The sequence below is a fragment of the Neltuma alba genome, unplaced genomic scaffold (assembly GCF_004799145.2).
Source record: "Neltuma alba isolate B1F8T4 unplaced genomic scaffold, ASM479914v2 tig00006864_pilon, whole genome shotgun sequence".
NCBI lineage: Eukaryota > Viridiplantae > Streptophyta > Magnoliopsida > Fabales > Fabaceae > Neltuma > Neltuma alba.
This window is the reverse complement of record NW_021634602.1, coordinates 46,413-60,722: the sequence shown is the minus strand read 5'-3', so window position 1 is coordinate 60,722 and position 14,310 is coordinate 46,413. Positions and strand designations below refer to the sequence as shown.

Genomic DNA, 14,310 nt, shown 5'->3' with positions numbered 1-14,310 from the left:
GCTTGGACCTTAATTGAGGAAATGAGACGAGTAGTGCTTGCTCCATCTCTTGTCACCCCCCCACCTCAAACTCTTCTGATTATGATTAGGAGATACTGTGCTGTTCATGATGTTGGAAAGGCTATAAGTACTTTCTATGCATATAAACGATTCAACTTTCAAGTTGGAATGGAGGAATTTCAAGGCCTTCTTTCTGCCCTTTGTCGGTACAGGAACGTAGAAGATGCTGAGCATCTTCTTTTCTGCAACAAAAATGTATTCCCATTCAACACCAAGAGCTTTAACATTATTCTCAATGGATGGGGTAATGTGATTGGTAGCCCACGTCATGCAGAGAGAATTTGGGAGGAGATGGGCAAGAGAGGAATCCAATATGATGTTGTCTCCTATGCAAGCATCATGTCTTGCTATTCAAAGTCTTCTAAACTCTACAAAGTATTCAGGCTGTTTGACCGGATGAAGAAAACCAAGATCACTCCAGATAGGAAAGTTTATAATTCGGTCATTCATGCTCTCGCAAAGGGTAGGTTTGTGAAAGAAGCTGTCAATCTCCTGAAAACAATGGAAGATGCCAACATTTCTCCGGATACTGTTACTTACAACTCACTAATCATCCTTTATGTAAAGCCCGCAAAATTGATGAAGCTAAAGAAATTTTAGATGAGATGATGCAGCGGGGTCTATCTCCTACAATTCGGACTTATCATGCTTTCTTCCGTATCTTAAGGACCAATGAAGAAATATTTCAGCTTCTGGGCAAGATGAGGGAATCGGGCTGTCACCCACTACTGAGACTTTTCTAATGTTGATAAGAAAGTTTAGTCGATGGCAACAGCTTGACATTGTCTTTAAGCTCTGGAGTGAGATGAGTGAAAGTGGAGTCAACCCTGATCGTAGCTCTTACATTGTACTGATTCATGGGCTATTTCTGAATGGAAAGCTGGAGGAAGCATACAAATATTATAATGAGATGCAGGATAAAGGCTTCCTCCCAGAACCAAAAACAAGTGAAATGCTTCAAGCCTGGCTTTCTGGAAAACAGTAGTTGAAGAACAGATGACAGATTTAGAGCACAAGAAATTAGAGAGTGATTCTGTAGGAAAGAATATCAAGGGTATACCTAGTAAACCAGATAAGGAGAAAGATTTTCTTCGCCAACCTGAGATTAGAAGAGTAAAAAGGCGGGGTTTTTTCCTTTTGGATCAGTAAAGTCTCATGTTGCAGCTGAATCCGATGACACAGTTTTTTCCTAGATGGTTTTCACGATTGTCTAACAATCTTATCAAGTTCCTAGTATACTCCATAAGGTGCATAGTATCTTTTCTCTATGTATACCCAGACTTCAACTATAATAAGAAAGAGATATGAATATATGATGTTTATAAATTCTTATACAGCACTTGACAAGCCATGACATGCAATCTATATTAATCTGTTCCTGACTCATGGTTAACCATAGTGAATACTCTTTTAGATTAGAGCTGAACTCATCTGTCGTGGATATTCATTAGTTTAGACATTAGGTTATTAATTTTTAGATCGATGCTGTATATTATGGAGAATCAACCCACTAGGCCATTATAATTACTTGACTTACTGCCTAAAATCTGGAAGTAAAATGTGGGCATATAAATGTAGACACAGAAGGAATCGCCCTGGAAAATTGGTTGTTATATCTACCCATCCACCTGGATTTAAGCTTATGATAATTTTTTCAACATCCAAGGCATAATGAAGTTTTTAATTCCGCTCTATTTTCTTTGAGAACATAGTAGTTTTTTTTCCCCCCATAAATTTGGTCTTCCTTAGTTTACATTCTTGTCCTTGGCCAGGTATGCACCTTCTGTAAATCAATAAATCTTGTGCGGGAGTACTTTCATTTTATTGAAAAATTCATGAGCTAATTTAACTGTGTACGAAAATAATCAGGTTGCAGTTGGACTTAAAGCTGATTTTGCTGGTCACTTGAATGGAGGCAAGGATCATTAATAGTATTTCTTTTATTCTCTGTAATCTAGTAGTATTGGGCTTCTTGTTTTGGACTCTAATCATTGTGCTGATCAGATTTTCATTCCTTTCTAAACTTTCTTTGGTGCTGTTTTAAAAGCAAATGAGCAGATGGCAATTATGCCTCTTTATATGCAGCTTGTGACATGTTGGACGTGTTTTAACATTGAAACAGAGGTGCAGCCCACCTTGTGTTGGGACATCTGTGTTACAGTGAAAAAAAATCCAAAAACATGAGATCAAGTCCCAGACACGTCTGTGACATGGCTAAGCTGCTTCACATTCGTTGAAGTTCTTTGACATTAAATTGGGATGTGAAAGGGGCTTCCACTTGTTAAAGTAGCCTTTAGTTACTATGTGAATGACTACTGAAGAAGGTAAACAAGGTGATCTTAATTTCTCCATTTTTCCTATCGCATGAAAATCCATCTATAGAAAATTTGAATATGTATAAATAGAAATAATTTCATATTATGTGTGATTTATAGTGTAGTCTTAAATTTTTCATTTATTTAATATAATTCGATATCATATACATATGAAGGCTGCTCCATGAAAGGTAAGGAAATATAACCTAGGATTTCTAGGTCAAGTCAACATTTGGTGTCATTTTTCAAGAACTTATTCCAGTAGGAAGTGATGCAGCAAACACCATGCACTACGTGATTCATTTAACAAGATTGCATCAAGTTCACATGTAGAAATGCATTCTAAAGCTCCACTCCACACAGAGTGGTGTTGCCATTACTTGACTATGCACCTTATCTAGCATGAACTTCAATTCGAAATTCAAGTTCCAAATTCTCTATTCCATGTGCAGCTTGAATATTATATTTCGCCGCTATTTTTTCTTTTTTAAGCTTAGTTGTTTATATGGCTAATCTATTGAATAAAATACTTGAACAAGATAATCTCTCCCGACATGCATTTGACACTATCATATGTCAACAAATCACATGAATTAATTAAAGAAAACCCATTTCAAAGTGGGGGGATCTTAGTTATCAATAGCCACTAAGATATTAGATATGTGCATGACTCTTGAGGCCTGATGAACTTGTGATTGTGGTTAGTGAATAATTCGAGGTTAGGCAGAAGGCATTGTTGGAAAGCAGGAGAGAAACTGCAGGATGGCTATTTTGACAGTGGATAAGGGCAATCCAATAGATTAGGTAAACTACACGTGGAAAACTACAGGGGTCACAGTCAAGACTTTATGGTAGTTGGGAATTAACTAATTATGTATTTTCTATGTGTTTGACTAGTCCTGGGGTTGGCCATGTGTAATTTTCAGCATGCTTAACCAGCCAAATTTTCTAACCATACTACTGCTACAGCCGTTGAAATATCTGTCATCGCTGATCACGCCTATGATCCTTATCCAACATATGAAATAGAGTAATTGGAGAGGGTCATATTTTATGCAAGATAATATGGGTAGGTCTAGAGACCAACAACAACAAACTCATGGCAGTCTTAAAATATGAAATTGAAATCGGATGAGCTCTCACAACATTGACACAGATAATTTATATTTGTCTGCTTGTTTTAGTCGCAGTAAATGTTGGATGTTCAACTAAATAAATTTATAAAACTATTACTCATGCACCTTTGGTTAATTATATTTGAACAGGCAATTTGGACCATTATGATCAGATATTGTACGTATGGATGGGGACCCGTCAAGCTCACCGCAATCTTAAACGAATGAGGTTGAAATTATGTTAGCTATCAGCTTATTTGATTTGAAGAGATAATTACACATTTGTTTTGCTATTTGCTTGTACTATACCCTATAAATGTTCAATATTCATCTAAATACATAAAAATTTGTTACTCATGCCTCAGCTCAGGTTTATTGTACCCGAATAATCGTTTTCAAGGATTTCCGACCGAAGATTCGTTTTTTACCATCACGAACAGGTACTGTCACTGTAATACAATATGAATAGCGATTTTCTTTCTCGGCTTTGTGCGCGCTACATGTGCACAAGCAGCAGAAGGGTTCCTATTGGGTGCTGTGTAAGACATAAGAATATACCGCATTCGCCATTCAGCATGTGGGAATATGAATTTGAGGTGAATAAGTAACCTATGACGACTTCGTCTATGAGGGAATCTTTATGGAATAAGCTGTTAGAAATGCAATCCTTAGCAACCTTCTTTTTCTTACCTCACAGCTGACTCAATATCCCATTAGTTAAGTAAAGCTGGAAAGGTATTCCTGCATGAAACCCCAAAACGGCATGTAGACCGAGACGCCCCATCCGGAAGAAATCATGACCTAATAAAAAGCATCTTTTCTTTTTGAGGATACTTACATATGAGAAGGAAAGAAGTCTGGGAGTTGTGGATAATCATCACTTTTTCATTGGTTTTATCTCATCTACCTTTTTCATTATGATTCTTTCAAAGATGAAAGACCCATCTCTTTGTGGCCAATTTAAGTTTGGCTGTTTTCTGCCTTTCGGTCCTCAGAACCAGGACCTCCCCATCCGTTTGAATGAAAGTCTCCCTCTCTTTTGACACTCCCTTTTAAGCCCTTCTTTCCGTTTCGAGAAGCTTTGCTCTACTCCATTGGAAAGTTACTCTACAGCCGGTGGAAAGAAATATAGAGTTCGCTTTTCTTTCAATAATAACAACATATTTAATTTGAGAGATGATATTGATGCTATATATAAGACTTATTTTATATATTTATCAATTTTTTCTTTAGATTAACTCTATTGATATTCCATTAGGGAAAAAAAGAAGAAATTAAAAAAGATAATTAGGATGTTTTTGAAAAAACATATCATATTAACTAATTAAACTAACATTCTTAATCTATGCATTATTTAATTACCGAGATATCCAAATATTAAATCATTTCTATGCATGTTAAGTCCAACACAAATCACCTACCTGTATGGTACTGGATAGAGGTTTTTCAAAGGGTTGCATGTACAACCAACAAGTGTTGGTCCAAGTAGAAGGAACTTGGACCCCTTAAACATCATGTTCTGGGTTCGATCCTTGAGGCGGTGTGTATGGAAAAAACACTGTTGAGAGAGGTCCCCACTACGGCGTCTGACAGTACCCCAAGAGATTAGTCTCTTACCGTTCGAGTGGGAGGATATTCTAAGCAACCAAAAAAAGGGTTGCATGTACAGCAGTTTGGCAATTTGGATGTATTGTGGAAGTGACAAAAAGATTAAATATTTCAAATTGGATATGTGTGGTTAAGGATGAAGAGGGATTAGCACAAACCGTTGTTGATTATGCCTAATTAATGAGTGACGTGGCTGGCTTTGTGGGTTGATTGGTTTTTGGAAAATGATTGCTTTGTGTAGATTGATATTGATTCCTCGTTTGCTTTTTTAGGTCATAACTTATCTTGACTGACCAAATCAAATGTTGAGAAGCTGACCCCCACAACCATGAGGCCACGTGGTGTTATTAATTAAATTAACAAAATATCATTGAAGCATCGCGTGCCAATCAATTATAATCCTCGCTTTGCGCAACTAATTCCAATTTTATAAGTTTCTCCTCTTCTGCGGCACGTGCCTGCCTGATAAGATTCTCCCTCCGCCCCCCCCCCCCAAAAAAACACAATCTTCCATTTTAATTGCTTTGGTTTGCATATATCCAGCAGCTTTGTTAGCCAAAATTATTGAAAGCTTGGGTGCTCTTGATCCTTGTTTTGCCATCGATAGTGATTTTAGTTTATTTTTTAAATAATAACATATTTTCAATTAAAGTTTATACATTCAAATAGAATTTGTCCTTCTAGCAGATTAATTAATTTTTGCGATGCGGGGGGGGGGGAGGCAAACCCAAACAGTGAAATTCATAAAAATGAGTCTCATTGGACTGTATGTGATTATTTCTTTATGCCGAAGGACTCCTTGTTATATGGAGGATTCAAAGCTTAGGTACAGCTCCCATGTTTTTTTTAATCTATTTATTCTTTAAAATAACATGATTAGTTCCAAAGAAACGTCGAAAGAATTCAAGCTTCATGAGATAAAAAGGTAGAAATCTCAATGGGCTCCGAGGAAATCACGAAAGGAATGTCAAAATCTTGAATTATCCTCTGGCGCGGCATGCATCGGTTGCTAATGAGACTAATAAACTTAAATTGATTTCAGCAATAGGTAAACGTGATGTTACATACATACACACATAGATATATATATACACATATATATATATATTTTTATATAACCACACCAACCACCAAGACAATCATGCTTACGTTGTTGCAGATGCTTGAAGTTAAAGGGTGCAAGCAAAACCAAACAATCCATCCCCGTTCCTTTTTTTTTTTTAAAAAAAGATGTTTATTAATTATTTAGTTAGAAAGCTTCGTTTTTTCTTCTTTTCTTAAAGAAAGAAAATAGAATCAAAGACAAAAGGATAATGGAGATGATTAAGGAAGGCAATATATGAAAAATCAATAATTGAGGAACCACGGCTTTGAGGAAAGGAGAGGTTTCTTTTGGAAGAAGCCAACTTGGGGGACTGGTCAGTGGTCAATGAGGAAGCACCGTTTGATTCGTGGACCGCATTATTGTTTGGGTATTATTCATAGGACTCCAACTCCCACAGCAATTATTATCCACTTTCATCTTTTTTCAAAAGTTTCGTACCAAATTGCCACGTGGACCAATAACAGAGGCGCACTTGCAGAACGAAGCAAATCTATATGCTCTCCACTCCCAGATGTAAGTTTTGTTTTAATCCAAAAAATAGAATTTCAATCTTTTTTACTTATCCCAGAATTTTTTTTTTCATATTATTCTAATTAACTTCACTATTTCTCTCTCTCTCTCTCTCTCCAACCACTATTTCTCTCTATATTTCATACATTTAATATGATTTTTAGAATATTGATATTTTGAAAAATTATGTACATTTGAGTACACGGCAACAATAATAGACACCGAATATGATTATTTTTTAATTCTAATAAACTAGTTGATTATATATTGTATATTTAGGATTGAAATGAGTAATATTACCTCCGGTCTCAACTATAAGATTTTGTTTTTAGATTATAAATGAAATCTTATAATTAGGATTGGAAGTAGTAATATTAATTAAGTCCATTGAAACTATTTTAGTGACAGTGATGCCTTTTTTTTATTTGAAAAAATGCGTTGTTGATTAGTTATACGTAAGTAAATTTATGGAAAGTTGGTATTTATCAACTGCCGAAACGAGTAGTGCCAAACACCCCAAATAAGTAAATAAATAAATAAACCAGGGAATAAGCGTTGGCGGTCAAAAGGAAAACTGTGGAAGGCGTCTCGATTAAATCTCAAATTTCATAAAAAAAACAGTATTCCTTCATGGCATATAAATTTTAGACCTCTAAATAAATTTCATAAAAATAAAATATGTGTAAAACAAGCTAAATCTTGAAGAAGTGTTCTGTTAATTACATTCCAAGACGTGACTATTAAGATTTTTAAACTGCAAAAAATAGCTCTACATGAATAAAACTCTGCATTCCCTTTCCTCCAGATCATTCCAAAGTTTTCAAAATGCACAATCGTCGCTACTCATTGGCGTTCCTTGATTTAAGGGGGAAAAAAATGTAATTCATGCTCAGCCTACGTGGAAGTATGACCCTATGACTCTGTCTTTTTGGTATTAAAAAAAAATCAATTTGAAGTCTTCTTTATCATCCAATGGATGGCTAACTATATTCTTTTTGTTTGATGAATAAAGTGGACCAGGACCAGGTTTTTCACTCCCTTTCTATTTTTTTAAGACACAGTTGATATAAAAATGTTTGAATGTAATAGCAGTTCAAGTGCACACATTTGTATTATTATTATTATATGGCAGTATCAATGACTTGGCTTCCGAGTAGGATTAGACGATTAGTTATTGTCTTGTTGGCCTATTGTTACACCTCCGTTCTCTCTACACAAGTTGTCGAAGTTGGATTACCAGAGCTTAACCATCACCGTACGCGAAGATACAGAGTATTTCTATGTCACATAATGAGATATTAATTATATTTCTTTAATCCTTAATATAATATCTATTTAACTAATTTGATTAGATTAAGAAAGTTAGGTAAGTTAGTTGATTATAAAAAATATGATATGTTTTTCCTGAAATATCATAATGATCTTCCTTAATATCCTCTCTCATTCTCTTACTTGATTATGGTTGAAGAAGTATCAACATGAATAATTTAAAAAAAAAACTGTTAAATATGATAAATAGGTCTTATATTTAAAATCAATATTAATTCAATAATTAGGTTTTATATTAAGAACTAGATGAGTATTATTCAAAGAAGATTGATAATGTAACCACCTCTCATTGATTTTGGCGAGATGATTATAAATACTACTCTCTTGTGACAGAAAAAAAAAGAAGGGAAAATCCCAAAAAAGGTCATTGGAATATGGGAAATGTCAGATTGGGTCCTTAAATTTCGAAAATGACAGAATGGGTCATTGACCCAATCTGTCATTTGTGAAATTCAGGCGAATTGACATTTTGCCCTCATTTATTCATTCACTATAATGATTCAAGAATCACTATAAGAGTTTAGGTTACCTAGATTTGTATAGCGAATACTATTCACTTTTTCATAGTCAGGTGTCTTGTTATTAACTACAACTAATGCTGTAATCACTAGAACAATGTAAGCATTACCTAGATTTGTGTAGAGAATAACTACTCATTTTTTCATAGTCAGGTATCTTATTATTGTCAGGTACCTTATTATTAACTACAACGAATCTTTTAATCACTAGAACAGTATAAGCGTTACCTAGATTTTTTAGAGAATAACTACTCACTTTTGCTCAGGGGCAAAAAATGTCAATTCGCCTGAATTTCACAAATGACAGATTGGGTCAATGACCTATTCTGTCATTTTCAAAATTTAAGGGCCCAATCTAGGATTTGGTATATTCCAAGGGCGTTTTCTGGGATTTTCCCAAAAAAAAATGTGGTTAGTTTGAAACCCAACTCATAAACTTCTTTATTTTAAAAAAAAGTATATGTATGTATATACAATGGCCAATTATAAATATAAATACATGTATGCATTCACCGCTAACTCATTATTACATAAATTTTTTTGAATCTACTTTTACTGCCACGTCTCTTTCACTCCTTCTTCCAGTTATATTTAAATAAGAATAAAATTAAAAAATAATTACTAAATATCCCGGCAATTGAATTGAAAAACGGGAGTACAGTCAAAGGCTTACGCATAAGACGAGGTTGATGGACGAGGGTGATGGCCACTGGCATTATAACAAATATTTTCTGACCCCGCATGATTCCCCCTTCCTGGCAATAATGTCCATGAATTGACATTATACAGATTTATGACATATAAATTATATATGTATATATATATATATATATTACTTATTGGTCGTAAATGCTCATTTATTTGCGCTATAGGTCGAAAAATACTTTATCTGTCGTTTTTTGTTATTGAAAGAAAATAAAAGTATAGCATTTCATAACAATCGTATTAAAGTGATAGCGTCATTAATCAGTTTATCTTGAGGTCGGTCGACACGTGTCAGGAGGCCATCCAGGCTAGATGACCTCAGTGGACGCCGCCGCCATCTCCCCGTATTCCCAGCTTTAATCTCACGCCCACTCACTTGCCCCAACCCACGAATTGGATGTCCCATCTCTCCGCCTCAACCCTGTGTTTACTGTTTGGGATATCTGCGATATTATCACGAGAGAATTTCATAAAAATATTTAAAATTACTAAATTTTTAAATAAAAAATCTCCATAAAAAAAATATAATGTTATTTATAAATCCAGTCTTGTCAAAATTTATAAAGTGTTGTTACCAGTTTGATATTTAGTACTCCTTCTAATCCTCATTATAAGTTTTAGATAGCTAATTCACAGATAATGAATACGTAGTTAAAATTAGTTAAAAGCAATAAATAGGTTAAAATATGGTTTTATTTTAAACATATCCTTACAATAAATAAGAAAAATAATGAAAAAAAATGTGACAGGAGATGAGAGAAAATAAATAATCAAGAGTAAAATTAAAAAATATATATATCAAATGTTTAGACAAATCCTAAATTAAAACTTATAAAATGGCTCACATCCTTTCTGAATTTAAAGTTTTTGTGAGATTCTCCTTATTATTTTTCATATGCATTTCATACTCTAATTTTACCTGCAGTGCAACATGTCGGTTTTTTTTTTTTTTAGCTGCCTCTAGTGCTATAATTTTAATCATAGTGTATCTAATATCCTAAATTACAGGTAAAATTAGAATGCTAAATATAATTAAAAGATAATGGCAGGATATTAAATGCACCATCAATAATATTAGGATGCTGGCGGATGTAACAACTTGGTAAATACCCGTATGCTATTTACCTTGGAACAACTTGGTTAAACGATTCGATTAATATGAAGCAAATTGAGCCATGTAGTTTTTGTCCGTATGTAACCATGACGTTTAAGATTTAATATCCGGGTCCTTGACCTGTCCTTTCATGGTTAATATTTAGCAGTGTTTATATATTGTTTCGCTTTATATATTTATTTGATTTAGCTTTGAGACAAATTCCACTACTACAAAATTAAGAATATTTGACAGTTATTTTTGTTCATATTTGACTGTTTAGAACCATCAAATAAGAAGGCGTCAAATATTTCCAAAATTAATATTTGACGGTTATGAATTGTCAAATATTCTTAGGAATATTTGATGGTTTTTTGTGAATAACTGTCAAATAATATGATCTTATTTGACAGTTTCTAAAACCGTCAAATATTTGATGAATACTTGACTGTTCTTTTTAAAACCATCAAGTATTCTCAAAGAAAAATTCACGGTTCTTTTTAAAACCGTCAATTTTTCTTCTAGTAAATTCCGTTTTACTTTATTTGACAGTTTTTATTATAACCGTCAAGTATTTAGGGTCAAGTATTGATAATTCTGTAGTAGTATTCACTGACCATTTGAATTTGAAGCCAGAAACACAAAAGTGACAATACTTTTAATCCGTGCTCTCAGCTCTGTGTCAAATATCCTCTATCTTGTAACACTACTATAAAATTTTAATACATGTTGATTAATATAATTTTACAAATACATAAGGGCTTGTGACCGTTATGTTATTCTCCTAGACGAATACGTCACGTGCTAATAAAATTTATGAAATTGTGAGAATTAAACTTAAAAATATATTATGCGTGTTTTTTGCAGGTATAAAATCTGCATCTCATTTTTTCTCGATGTATTTGAAGACTATACATGAAAGATATAAAATAAGCATATAAAAAAAAGATCGTCCTACTTGTAATATGTATATATATTGACATCTCTGGCTACCTTTCTATGTGCAGTCGGCAATATCACGATAGAAATATCTCTGGCTACCCTTCTATGTGCAGTCGGCAATATCACGATAGAAACCGGCGAAATGAAGACGCGTTTAATTGTAATTTGAGAATATTTTTTATATGATGATAAGAATAATCAATACTACTTCTAATCCCTAATGTAAGAGTTAGCTTAACATTCAATTTGGTTCTAAATATAAAATTTCAATCCATTTTATTTCTCATGTTTATCTATTTTTTTCTCAAGATAGTCTTTACAGTAGTTGCACATGTTAAATATCTCATCAAATGGTAGTTTTAACTAACATACCTGATTAGTAAGAATATTTTAGGAAAAACAACTCATATTTATTACTATCTCTGATTCTTAATATAAGAGCTTGTTTGGCTCTTATTTAATTTCAGTCCTAAATATAATATCTCAATCCACTTTATCTTTTATATTTATCCATTTTTTCAAGATAGTCTTTGTAATAATGGTAGTTCTAGCCAATACACTTGATTAATAAGGATATTTTAAGAAAGAAAACACTTATTTATTACAAATAACTAACTTAATTAGTTTTCATAACTTACTTAAATTAGTCAACTAGCTCTTATATTAAAGATCAGAAATAATATTATAAATAACTAATTTTATTAATTTATTCAAAGCAGTTAACTACTCCCTCCGTTCCTTATTATAAGAGACATTTGATGCTTATGACATGTTCCTATATATAAGAGACATTTAAAAGTTGTCTCTACTTTTTTGTGTTGATTCTTATTTTACTCATATTTATTATCTCTAACTACACTGTCTCCCTCTCACTTCTCTTTTTTTTAATAATTTAACTGTTCTCTCTCATGCCCTCTCTCCTTATTAATGAGGGTATTTTAGAAAAAGTTATATTTTTTACACATTAATTGTTCTTAACTAATTTTAATTATTTTTTTGATCAACAAACTTCAGTTATTTGTCTTTTATAATAAACAACGGAAGAGTAATAAAAATAAGGCGCGGACGTGATATTTTCGAAGTATATCCACAAAGGATATTAATTGGAGGGACGCATACTTGATCGTAATATGCCTAACATCCAAAATATGGGAAGGAGGGATGAATGTGAAAGGCTTGCGGGGCGCATGACGACAAAACAGCCCCCTCCTTAAATTGGCCTCTCTTCTACCCTCTCCAAAATTTCAATCCTCTCGTCCTCCTTCCTTCCCTCTTCTCTCTGTTATTTCCTCCTTGTCTGTGTGTTTCTCGCCATGAGACCCCTTCAGTCCAATCTCCCTCCTGGTTTTAGGTTCCACCCCACCGACCAAGAGCTTATCCTTCACTACCTCAGCAAGAAGATCGCTTCTTTGCCCCTCCCCGTCTCTGTCATTGCCGAGGTCGATATCTACAAGTTTGACCCTTGGGATTTACCAGGTTCCTTCCCTGTCCATATTCCTCTGGCTCTAAGTTCTGTACTCGTCATAAGCCTCCTGGTTCATGTTTGATGTATCTGTGTGCTTAATTTGTATCAGGAAAAGCTGCGTTTGGAGAAAAAGAATGGTACTTCTTCAGTCCCAGGGATCGAAAGTACCCGAACGGAGCGAGGCCGAACAGGGCGGCTGGTTGTGGGTATTGGAAGGCCACTGGTACGGACAAGAACATCGTATCCCCATCACTGTCCGGTGGATCACAGGGGAGCATTGGTGTGAAGAAAGCTCTCGTTTTCTACAAAGGAAGGCCCCCAAAAGGTGTCAAAACCAATTGGATCATGCACGAATATCGCCTTGCTCACGACAACAAAAACCCATTAAGCTCAGAGACACCTCCATGAGGGTACATATTTACCTTCCTCGCCACCATAAATTTCTAACAGAAGAATACCGCACGTTTCTGTAAACACTGCAGAATTAACTGAGATTGTTTTATGTCATCTGCAGCTAGATGATTGGGTTCTGTGCCGGATATACAACAAGTCCAAGCATGCCGCGTCGACGCCGACCCAAGAGGCTCCGGCCATGGTGGCTGATCAAGTACAAGATCAGAAGGTTTTCAGAGAAGCCCTTTTGCCAACTTCAACCGGCAGTGCCATGAACCCCCATCTTCCTCCTCGCCCCACCACGCTCACATCTGACAAGTCTCTCTCTTTCTCCAATCTGTTAGATGCCATGGACTACTCTATGTTGAGCAGTTTCCTGTCTGATCAGAGCCACTCCAACCCCACTGCTCCGCCTTCTGTTAACGGTGCCGGCGGCAATATTCCGGATCACCACTTCTTAACTGTGCCTCCATTGAGCAGTCCAGTCCCAAACACGGAACATAGCATGCCCAAACGACAGCTTCCTAACGGGGACGACGATGCCTTGCGCCCATCCAAGAAATATCAGCCGACTTCTCGCAGCTTCCCAGAAACCAACCATCAATACGAGAATAGTAATCCACAATGGAACTTCCTCCACAAGCAGCCGTTGTTGAGTCAGCAGTTGCTTCTAGGTCCTCATCTTCGATTTCAGGGATAATCCAAAAATTGAATGATGAATCCGACAAAAAATAAAGTTATAAAATAGGAAAAGTTTTAAACCTATCAGCTGATCATTACGAGAGGATCAGATCAGAAAGATAGGTTCATTATTTTTTTAGTGCAGTGGGAGAGTGATTAGAATATTAGATTGGATTGGATCAAAGGGAACTGTTTCATACGGAATCAGGGGGGAAAAGGTGAGATTCTGCCATTAAAAGAGTTATTAAGAAACTGGCGGAACAAATTTTTTTTTTTTAAAAAAAAAAGAACAGGAAGATAGATTCCAAGTTTGATTAGAATCGTGAGGGGTTCGTGTAAACAAGTTGTTAATTAATTACCGTAGGCGTTGGGGTTGTGAGGTTAGATATTTTTATAAAATAATCTGTAGATAAGGTATTGATCTGATCTGAATTGTCGTGAATTTTCATTCTTTTTCCAGCAAAATCCTGT

The 14,310-nt window shown here is 34.9% G+C and overlaps 1 protein-coding gene, 1 long non-coding RNA gene and 1 pseudogene across 2 annotated transcripts; all 3 read left to right on the top strand.

Annotated features, from left to right (window-relative positions):
• Positions 1–6: 6 nt before the first annotated feature.
• Positions 7–1,209, top strand: LOC114751331 (pentatricopeptide repeat-containing protein At5g15010, mitochondrial-like; the record flags this gene model as incomplete). The annotated part of the gene is given in 4 exon segments (XM_028940010.1): positions 7–610; positions 613–777; positions 780–1,040; positions 1,043–1,209. Coding segments are annotated over 4 exon segments (1,197 nt in total), but the record flags the coding sequence as incomplete, so codon positions are not given.
• An 856-nt stretch (positions 1,210–2,065) lies between these two features.
• On the top strand, positions 2,066–3,847 carry LOC114751325 (uncharacterized). The gene is made up of 2 exons (XR_003740733.1): positions 2,066–3,179; positions 3,641–3,847. It is a non-coding gene; the product is annotated as an uncharacterized LOC114751325 (long non-coding RNA).
• Positions 3,848–12,538: 8,691 nt separating this feature from the next.
• On the top strand, positions 12,539–14,304 carry LOC114751333 (NAC transcription factor 32-like; annotated as a pseudogene).
• The last annotated feature ends 6 nt before the right edge of the window (positions 14,305–14,310 follow it).